At 51.7% G+C, this 10,732-nt stretch overlaps 4 protein-coding genes across 4 annotated transcripts; 2 read left to right on the forward strand and 2 right to left on the reverse strand.

Annotated features, from left to right (window-relative positions):
- Window positions 1-2,434: 2,434 nt before the first annotated feature.
- A1O9_13116 (uncharacterized protein) lies at window positions 2,435-2,884 on the forward strand (the record flags this gene model as incomplete). The annotated part of the gene is made up of 1 exon (XM_013397965.1): window positions 2,435-2,884. A coding segment is annotated over one exon (450 nt), but the record flags the coding sequence as incomplete, so codon positions are not given.
- Window positions 2,885-4,437: 1,553 nt separating this feature from the next.
- Window positions 4,438-5,271, reverse strand: A1O9_13117 (uncharacterized protein; the record flags this gene model as incomplete). Its single annotated transcript, XM_013397966.1, has 1 exon — window positions 4,438-5,271. The coding sequence occupies one exon, from the start codon at window positions 5,269-5,271 to the stop codon at window positions 4,438-4,440; it is 834 nt and encodes a 277-aa protein (XP_013253420.1).
- A 1,159-nt stretch (window positions 5,272-6,430) lies between these two features.
- Window positions 6,431-7,722, forward strand: A1O9_13118 (uncharacterized protein; the record flags this gene model as incomplete). Its single annotated transcript, XM_013397967.1, has 3 exons — window positions 6,431-6,791; window positions 6,845-7,167; window positions 7,249-7,722. The coding sequence occupies 3 exons, from the start codon at window positions 6,431-6,433 to the stop codon at window positions 7,720-7,722; spliced, it is 1,158 nt and encodes a 385-aa protein (XP_013253421.1).
- A 2,121-nt stretch (window positions 7,723-9,843) lies between these two features.
- Window positions 9,844-10,731, reverse strand: A1O9_13119 (uncharacterized protein; the record flags this gene model as incomplete). The annotated part of the gene is made up of 1 exon (XM_013397968.1): window positions 9,844-10,731. Exon 1 carries the CDS (start codon window positions 10,258-10,260, stop codon window positions 9,844-9,846), a length of 417 nt encoding a protein of 138 aa, XP_013253422.1. The 5' UTR covers window positions 10,261-10,731.
- Between the last annotated feature and the right edge of the window lies 1 nt (window position 10,732).

Here is a 10,732-nt window from a genome sequence, read left to right on the forward strand (position 1 = left end):
ATTCTTCCTGTTCGCGGCGGTGCGGGTTCATTCCCACGTCGATCCCGCCAATCAACAGGTATCGTTCCCCCCTCCCCTCCCCTCCCCTCCCCTCCACTGCGCGGCGTCAGGGTGATTCACGTCCTCACTCACCATCACCGACAGGAAGTCGAGAGTTTGTCGTATTACCAGAAAGAGAAGGAGTTGACCTTCCGGACCCTGATGTCGTTGTGTCGGGAGTTGGACGAACGATGGCACCACCGACAATTCGCCCTGGTGGTCCATTGCCGTAAGTGAGATGCGCCTCGGCGGACGATCGACTGACCGATGGCAGTGTATGACGTGGGAATCGGTAAGTTGAATAAATGGTTTGCCCAAACGCTCCGCCCCCTGGCGTTTGACCGACTCCTGGACGCCCTCGAAAGACGCGAACTGCGAAAGCTCTCCGGCGAGTGTGAGACCATTTTGGATCATTTGCAGCGGCTGTTTTCCGTCATCCCCTCGGTCAGGTTCGTCGTCGAAGCTCGCACCGTGAGGTGCATCGCCGGGTGGATCGCTGACGTGGGTGGGTAGGCCGGAGCAGATTGAGGCGGCGCTCGATTGGGCCGTCTTCCCGGACCCAGACTCCAGCGCACACGGAGATTCCGGATGTGCGTACCACCGTCCCGTGATCCGCGAGGAGTCGTACTGACGGAGGCTCGTGTAGATGTGTCCGAATTGGCCTCGGGCGCCTTGGCCGGAGACGACGAACGATTCGCCGACATCGTGCACGCAAAAGTTCAGCACTTCGTAAAGAACCCACCCCTCCGGGGACATTCCCGCGTGACGCTGACCGTGTCCTCTAGGCGGAAACTCTGGAGCGGGAAGGGCAAGCGCCGTGCGCATTCTCGGCCGACTGGGTCCGCCAGCTGGCTCCGGGCGTCAGCTTCACCGCCGAGCTGGTGGATCTGATCCTCGCGTCCGTCGAGCTCGACACGGACGCGGTGTTCCTCGGCGCCACACTGTACCCCAAACTCAAGGGCGACGTTCACGACGACGATCGCGTCCCCGCCGAGGGTCTACCCCGGACGGAATGGCGAATGCCCATCTACGAAGACGGCGCCTGGACGGCCGCCACGGTGGTCTGGGGCGAGGCCACCATTCGCTATTATGATCCGGTCAAGTCGGGCAGACGGAACCGACGGAAGTCGGTGGTGAAGGTGAGCAATCCCACCCCGTTCCCCCAATCTCTCTTGGGGCCCGTTTTTCTTGCCCCCCACCCGGCGTCAAATTTTCATCGGAAAAAGCCAATCCCCACACTGAATCATGGCTGGCTAGACTCTCCGAAACTGGGTGCGAAAATTGGAGGGCTTCCTTGTTCCCCGAGACTGGGAGATTGAAGACCAGGAGGGTATTCGGCTGGACCCAGAGCACGCCGCCGAGTCTGGCAATCTGGCCACGCTGATGCTGGGCCTCAACGCGTTCGGAGCTCTCGTCAACTCCGGTGAGCAAGTGATCTCATTCAACAGACACCGACTGGATATCCTGGAGATGCTACAGCGCTGGAGGCGGGAGTTGGCACACGGACGCGACCGTGGCGGTGAATGACGAGACACGCGAGGACGGGATGGTGGGTGTGATGGCGTCTTTGGCGTATGAGGGGTTCGCAGGAGGATAAACTTGAAAGCGACGATATAACGAAGCGCCTCTTCATCACATACGTTGCCATCTCGTAGTTACTGAAATTCACGTTAATTCAATGCCACTGAACGCCGGTCAGGACGTGAGGTGGCCGTGGAGAGGGGTGAAAGCACCATCCATCCATTCTGGGTGGATGGCTTTGTTGTGGTATGGGGCTCGACCGACCATCACGACATTGATGCAAGTCTTTATGGAATCATTCCGTGTGCCTGGAAATTGTGAAGAAGCTTCTAGAGTACCACGTTCGGTGTATTTATACTCTCTACTCTCTGAGAGAGTAGACAGAATCATCGCCATCAACCAACGCTTCCACTGCCGTAATTCACAACAAAGAGTTGCCCTGTCAGGTCGCGGAGCTAACTTAAACGGGGATAGTGTCCACGTTGCCCCCCCAACAACCATGGCCTGGCCTCGAAACGCGACGGTCGTGTTTGCAACCAATTTGATAGTGGACGACGCACCGCGCCTCCAAGACCACTCCGTGGGCTTCATCGACGACGCCGAGGATGACTTTGATACCTACGCGGGTGGTCCTCTCAAAGGACTTGCAATTCCCGAGACAATTCCAAATTGCGGCAGGCACCGCTAGGGGGAAAACATGCACCCTCTTGGAGAAGGTCGGCGAGGGCAGATATGGAGTGGTGTGTCGGGTTCAAATCGACTCTCTCGGCGGGAACCGTCTGATTGCGGCTTTGAAGGTCCCCAAAGCCGCCTCGGTGGTAAGGAACCGTCCGACTGCTCGTGGACGGCGGATTTCTCTAATTTCGCACCACAGGAAAACGTGGAAGAGTACATGCTCTCTCGCACCGGCCACCCTCATATCGTTCGATTGTTCGGCAGCTTGGTGGTCGAAGGGAGGAGGTGCCTCCTCCTGGACTACTGCGGGAATGGTTCGTTGCAGAATTATCTGGCGACCCGGCGAACCCTCCCCTTGCCCGTGGTGCGACGAATTTTCCTTTCTCTCCTGGCCGGTGTTAAGAAGATGCAATGCCAAGGCATCGTTCACCGCGATATCCGCCCCGAACAAGTGCTGCTGGGATCGGCGATGACCGTCAAGCTCGCAGATCTGGGACTGGCGGATGAATGTCTTCCGAATCGACGTTTCTCCTCGTTCCGCACGCCGTCCCCGTACGCCGCACCCGAAATATTTGAGAGTGAGGGGTGTGGGCAGGCTTTCGAGGACTGCTTGCGGAGCGACGTCTGGAGCGTGGGGGCCATCGCGTAAGCACCGCCAATTTTTCCCTCCTCTCGGTCGACCCCTGACCTTCGATAGATTTGAACTCGCTTTTGGTCAGCTGCCCTTTCCCTTGGCCAAAGTCCAAGATGGCTCTTGGTGTCGCCACCCGTGGACCGACGGCGTTGGCATGGAGCCGGATGCGGTCGCTCTCTTTGGCCGAATATTCACCCAGGCTGCCGATCGCGCCGGCCCCGACGACCTTGCCGACCATGATTTTTTTCGCAGCGGGGTGATGGCGGAATATCTCCCGTCCCCCGACTCGGTGGGGCAACCCGTTTACGGATCAGCGCCTGACCCAGGAGTCTATCGGCGTCTTTGTCGGGAGGCAGGAGTGGGGAAGGAAGACGATGGGACACCGCGACCCTGCCCCACGAATCACGACTTCGCTCATCTGCTCAAAGTCCCCAACCAACGCGGGACACTCTATACGGGTATTCGATGGAAGAGATGAGGCTAAATGCGATACGAAGGGTTCCGGACCACGCCCCCACATTTTGTTGGGAACACCCCACGCGCCGGTGTCTGCGTCATGGTCGAATGGAGTTCTCCATGGGACCGGTTTGTACGGGACCCGGATGCAGATCGGCGCCTGGACGTACACCGTATCACAATTCAGCATGTGGGAACGAGGGTCAAGCTCAGGGGGAGGGAGGCTATGAGGAGGTGGTGTGCTAGGGGGATTCCGGCTGGCGAGGCAGAGGGCAAAGCTCAGGAACCAGGCCGGGATGGCATTGGCTGTTCTGCAACAAGCCGGGGTGTTTGGTTAACTTATTTCCCAACCCGTGTGGGGTAGTGGACTGGCCTCGCGGTGTATCATTTTGCTAACACGGAGAATAGCTGGACAAAGCCCATCCCTTTGGCGTCGAAGGAGGGGCGGCCATCGCCGTAGTCTGCTACGAAGTTAATTGACTCTGGGTGAATGAGGAGCTTTGAGTAGATCTTCTGCCGGATCTTAGGAGCAACGTCGGAGAAGTTCATTTCCGTTGGGTGGTAGAGGTGATGTCAAACGCGAAGAGGTGGTTATGCCGGTGGGCAAATCTGTGGCTACCTAGTTTAAGTTGTTGCTGCACTCCTGTGCAGAATCGGCGTCATCTGGTCTTCAATAGCCCATGCTTTGCTCATTACGGCGAAGTGGAAGAAACCTGCCAACTTTAGTTTAGCGGGCAACCAGTTTTCTGCCGTGGCCGCATGCACTCACGTGGTTTTGGTGCCTCTACGAGAACCAAGTCACTCTCAGCCTTGGGGTATTGTACTGTGCCCCTCGCACATTCCTCGGCTGAGCGTCATGATCGCAAGCCTGGCTATTATCTAGGGCACATGGCACCACCTCGCCTATTCCGTGCACTTTTCTGCTTACTCATCCGCCCATTCCGTGCACTTCCCAACACGTGACTGTCAACTATAGCAGCATCATGGGAATTGCGTCAAGGCTTTGGTAGTCAATAACCATTAATTTCACCGTGGAGCGCACATTATTAGACACTAAATATTAGGCAATATGGCAACCCAATTGAACATTCGGTAAGCTTGTCTGTAGGCGCTCAGTCAGAATAGTAATAGTCGTAGTCCCAGCTGCTAATAATGTCCCTACAGCTGGTCGGACCGTCGTCATCCCAACCGTCATCCTCATCGAAATCCCAATTGTCGTCTTCATCGAAGTAGTCACGAGGAGGAGGGACCCAATTCCACTCATCTAAAGTCCTATTCTGGTCTTCATTCCACGGAGCCATGGCCCTATCTGAGCCGTGGGGTCGGTACTCCGGTTTGTGAGACGCCGAGACGCGCTTCATAGATTCTTCATTGACTAGGTCTCGCCACCGAAAGGCCTGCGTTTTCCAAAACCTATCGTGCAACTCAGGGAGGTACTGAACATCACCAACACAGTAAGAAATAATATCCTCGGGGATCGGGCGCTGGTTGAAAACCTCATACGAACCGCCATGTTCCTTTTTGAACAATCGCTCACCTTTCTCCTTTACTTGCTTCCAGCTCGCCCTGTCACCGAGCGACACGAATACATTCTCCTCAACGCATTTAGCCAAGCCACTCAAGAACTTCCTCGATGCCGTTGTCCTCCTCGTAGCACTCTCCATAAGCTGAACATCCTCTACACCCTGCAACGCCACGCCAAAATGGGCAAATAGAGCATCTGAATCGTTGCGAACGTCGAAGAAGACCTTTGGAATCTTTTCGTTCTGAAGAATATCTTTTAGCGTCTTCCCTTTAACACCTGAAGTATTAAACGCTTGTGCACCCAAAATATGTACGTCGATGAGATGGATCCGTCTAGTCGGAATCCCCGTATCGATCAGGAGAGTGAGGATGGAAAGGGAGCCTTCGCGGCAGAGGTCTACGCCTTCGAGATCGATGTACATAGTTGGTGAGTATGGGACTGGCGGTGCATGGCGGAAGACGAGCCAGTCAACTAGGCTCGCAATTTGATCCGTGGTATTTATGACGTTTACTTCTAGGGCGTTCGTCATTCTGTACTAGGTGTAGGGCTATAGCACGGATGATAGTGCGGAGTTGCGCTGATAGTAGGCTGCGTCTAGCCAGCTGATGACATAATTAGCCATAGATGGCTAAGACTTGGCAAGGGCTCCTTCGAATTTTAAACTATTGCCGTTATTACCTTATAGATAAAGTCTTGGCAGATGTTAGCATTTTCGCATCGTATCGTAACCTCTACCTAACTACCCCACTAAAGCTTATTTTAATTGGCTCTTAGCAAGGCACACGCTTAATTATATTCTGCCTAGCACTTAGTAGGTGTAGGTTAAAAAGTGGTCCCTAATAATTTAGAGTGCTACAGTGCGAAGCCGCAATTGAAAAGGCGTGTAAAGGCTTGTGGAATGGCTCTGCAGGATTAAATGGGGGGTCTCATAGTGTACACCATACCGCCAGACATGATACTGAATATCTGTTGCCATCGTTGCTGGCTTGAGTTGAGCATATCGGCCAGTGCTGCCAATTCCTCACCCACAGATCTGTCGGAGAGGCGATTGATACCCTGGTCTGCAAATACCAGAGTACCTGGGTCCTTTGATGGCCGTATATGAGGTAAAAACCACCTTTCCAGAAATCTAACCTGTGCCAGGAGATCAAGGATTTTCGTGGTCATAGTATATAACTCCTCATTGCTACGATTCCAATTTTCATTCTCAATACGTTCCTGCGGGTTAGAGCGACCCAAGATAAATTTCCTGCGTCTGCGAATAATGGGAATTCCGTTGTGATCTCGTCGAACTGAATGCTGCGACAACATTTTGCATTGCCAATTGCGAAGAGCGGAGGTGTGGCGACGCCCACCTCGCGGATACAACGCAGTATTCGTTGGGGCTCAGGAGGCAAGCATAAATTGTGCAATTGATGAAATCGTAACTGCTGACACCAGGAGAAGCGGGGTCATTGGAATGGGGGAGGAAGTACGGAGTGGTGTGCTCGCCGCTAGACCTTCCTCATTAAGAAGAAGACTACAGCTGTTCAGTCGCAGGTATCTCGTCGCGAACCACGGTACAACGTATTTGCTGTGACATGTCTACTCCTTCGCCCCATCATCGGCACCAAACATCGCTGGAGGGAGTTTTCGATCTTTTCTTACCGCATCCTGGGCTGAGTTCTGAGCAACGACAACACGCAACTCGTACGTTCACCACCGTCATCGAAGCGTGCGAACCTCTTCAAAATCACAAGCCGTACAAGCAGGTCACCCTCGTCCGACTAACCTACGAATATGCGCGTTCCGAGGCGTCAAGAGACAACTTTCTACGTTTCTTCTTCGAACACACCCAGATTCCGGTCAATGCCCCTCAGAGTGAATCGATCTCTACCATCGACCATGCGCCCCGATTGATTACATTTGCTGAGACACTTATGGAGAACTTTTTCTTGCCTTGTAAGTTCATATGAACAACTTTGATAGTCGAAATTTGTTAATAACCTATTCAGTGAGAGCCTCAACGAGGAAAACTCCCCAACCTTCGCCTGCCGCCCTTTCTGATCTCCAAAGCATGCAATCTTTTTCTGGGACTACCCAAAGGCTGGCGACTTTGAGAAGAGATTGTCTCATACGTGATCGCCACCGCTGTGTCATATCACGCTCATTCGACCGTGACGAAGCAATGAGGCGGGTTGCCCGGGATGGCACTCAGAAGGCACAAGATGATGATGGATTTCCATTGAGCAACGAATCTAATATATTTGCAACACTAGAGGTGGCACATATTATCCCTCATTCACTGATGACACTCTCGAGTGGGGAACATGAGTTGGTAAGTTCCGTGTCCTCTACTTAAAGTTGTCTAATAGTCTCTTAATGTCTGAGTCATTCCTTATTTGACTATTCACAACAGGACACGTCCAAAAGAACCGCCCTCGCAATTCTGAATATGTTCGATGACGGTGTGGTACGCCTCATCGAAGGCAACGATATCGATCGAACCCGCAATGCGATTACTTTGACAATGGAATTCCACCAATTATTTGGTCGTTTCGAAGTCTATTTCGAACCCCAGGGAAATCAACTTCATACATACCGAATTGATTCAGTACGAGAGGACTTCATGCGCCATCCAATCCTGCCTATAGAGAGCCGTTCTCTTTTTCTGACTGACACTCGAACGATCGACCCCCCCTCTCCACGATTACTAGCTATCCACGCCGCCATTGCCCATATCCTCTACTTGAGTGCCGCTGGTAGTCACATTGACTGCATCCTTGATGACCTTGATCATGGGGATATACTGGTAGATGGATCTACACAGTTGGGATATCTCACAACGCTGAGAGTTGGGGGTTGGTGGGATGGACGGATCGGCGCTTATTGAATATGGCGTAACCATGGTGCCAAGGAGTACGAATCTCTCATGCAACTAGCTATAAGGAACGCAGAGCGGTTATTCTTCCAATGAAGTAGGTGCCTAGATGATCGCCACGTATCAAAGCGCCAGATGTTGACAGTTCATTAGCCAGCTTTGTTGTTCTCGTAAACGCACCAAGATGCGCCCACGTAATCCCCAATCTACAAATGGGCTGGAACTCTCGTTCTCAAACCCCCTCAGTTACTAAATTTCAGTCCAATTCTCAACCTCGCCCTGCTCAACTTATCAGCTATTAGACTGTCTAACTCCGCAGGTTGCCCTCGTTGCGTTGATTTGAATCTTCAATGCATCTTCCCTGAAGATTCTGAACAGTGTCGACAATGTCAGGATTCCCAAGTACGATGCGATGGAAGCACGAGTGACGAAGAATATCACCAAGTCAAAGACGAGCTGCAGAAGATACAAGGAGGAAATGGATGCTATCCTGGAACAAGCAATGCCAAATCCCGATGCCTTTCGGCGTATGAAAAAGCTAAAGAATCTACTGGAAAGTAAAAAGAGATCGATAAAAGGTTGATAAGCAAAGTTCCAATAACCATAAGATCGAGCAGCAAATCCTTGCGGCCGAGCATCAAGTGTTGAGAGGATTGCAAGAGATTTGCAATAAACGTCTGCTAGAGCATTCTGAATACCAAGCCTTATGGGAGAAACGAGCTGCCCTATAAGAGCGGGAGGCCGAAATTCTTCAGTGTTGGGATATATGGATCAATGAGGTTCTGGAGGAGACTGACTATCCTCATTACCGTGGACTGCCAACGCCAGAGAATCTAAATAAAGATCAGTGGAAGGATGCTGTGGCTTGGGCACAGACATACCCTGGAAGTCACCGCGCATATCCCGATCCCTCATCAATCTGTGGTGATTCAGAGAGTGATGAAGAACTAATGGAGACACATGAAAATAGGATTAGAGTTGAATTTCACCACGTCTTAGAGGGATTTTATCCCTTATTCGACACACTGGTCAAGGACGAACTCGAGGCCAATACGATATGAAATTCCCGCGAACGGGATGATGCCTTATCGGCTGATAAAGACACTTGCCGAATCAGTTCTGACATTGTTTGTCTTGAAACAGGTGTAAGACTTCTTGAGGCACATGTCGATCAAATGAAGATGGCTCTGAAATTCGCTGACAGCGACCCACCAACTTCAATAGCGGTCAGCATCGCTAAGCAATTCCTTCACATCTGCCAAAATCTTTCATCAGTACTTGCATCGTCTATCGAAGAAAATGTTTTGATTCCTGCTTCAGACGACAGTTTGAAGGCCTCGGAAGAACAAAAGAAGCAGCTGCAATATGGTATCAATGAGGTTGAACGCTTCTTGTCGAAGCTTTACAGCGGGACGCTGCTCTTCCCTAAAGAGGGCCTTAACTTACAACGAGGCAAAGATACTGCGCAAATCAACCATAGCCATATTCTTGGAGACTATGCCATGGATATATGCTGAGATACCATCCACCATAAGTTACAGCTTCGGCCTTCTCGCCAACGAATCAAAACCGATAGAACAAGTCATCCGGATTTTGTCATGGAACGCTACATCATTTGGGTCTCGATGCTCTTTGTCCGCTTTGACTAGAATGAATATCAGTGTTGGCCGAAGGTGCAAATCTAAACCATCAGGAAGCCTCAAACGGGATAGACAGGAAGCAGTAACCCGTAGACAACTTTTTGCGATTTTTCTATATTCCCTTCTCCTCCATTCCAAAACCTGCTCCATGTCCCGTTGTGAGTGGTTCAGACAACTCGACTCGTAACGGGGCCTTGACATTGACAGAACTCTGTCTACCCCAAGACTTAACGTGATTCTTACACCTGATTGTGCAACAACTGCTGTAACTCAGCTCTCACAAATGGTTACCCTCTCTTTCTGACCTTCTGATCTCCCTTAAACAACCTTAACAGCGGCTGACCAACCACCATCCATAGCAATCGCTTCTCTAGCACGCTATACTGAGAAGCCAAGGCTGAGCGAGCCAAACTGGGGTGTAGGGAACAATGACTCCCACTTTCCTACACATCCAAATCTCTGACTCATACCCTTAACACGATTTCATACTTTGTCACCCACAATGACTATAAATGCACAAAGCATCGTCACAAATGCCCCGGTGCTCTTTCCAACATGATCCCTGACGTGCCAGGAGCCACAGGGCATCAAACTCCACGTCCGAAAGCTGGTGAAACGAATGCTTTCCTCGACTGCAACCTTTACACTCGCCGCGCAAGAAGAGCCAATGACAGAGGTTGTAGCTCTTTACTTGTTTCATTAAACTCTCATCCACGCTGAGATAACTGTCTACCCGCTGACCCTTTGAATTCCGGGTGACTTTGGTCAACTTTTCCAACTGTTTGAAAGGTACAGCATAGGTGTATCCGCCTTTAGGCCTGGGACTCTGACGTCCATTCATCGGTGACAGGACTGCTGTTGTAAACACGGCCCGAAACTGGACCCGATGCACAGTCCCCAGATTTTTCATGGGCGAAGCCACCAAAGCACCCTCAAGCAACGTAATACGTTTGGCGGTGGACTGGTCGACAATATGCTGACCTAAGAAAGGAGCATATCCAGCATCATGGCAACAAGCCAGAAGAATGTGCTGGCATCCAGGAACTTCCAGATAGAATTGGAAGTTCTCACGAATCTTTTGATCAGCTCGCTCCTTGCCAGCGCCGACATCCACGAAGTCAAACAAAGGCGACCGATTATTAAACCCGGCACAAAAGTGCTTCAACTGATTCGCTTCCCGAATCACGCCGTCGCGCACCAACGACGCCGCCAACCCGTCGATGTTAGCGAACGCTTTGACGACGATGTCCACACGGTCGGGAACTGTCTCAATGGTGCGTGAATAGTCACGAACGCACTCTGCTAGCAGATCGGCAGCTCGTTCTCCTCCACTGGAGGCTCCTTGAAGAAGGTGGTCTTGAAATTTGTACGTGTCGGCGTCG

This window comes from Exophiala aquamarina (genome assembly GCF_000709125.1).
Source record: "Exophiala aquamarina CBS 119918 chromosome Unknown aczIA-supercont1.73, whole genome shotgun sequence".
Lineage (NCBI taxonomy): Eukaryota > Fungi > Ascomycota > Eurotiomycetes > Chaetothyriales > Herpotrichiellaceae > Exophiala > Exophiala aquamarina.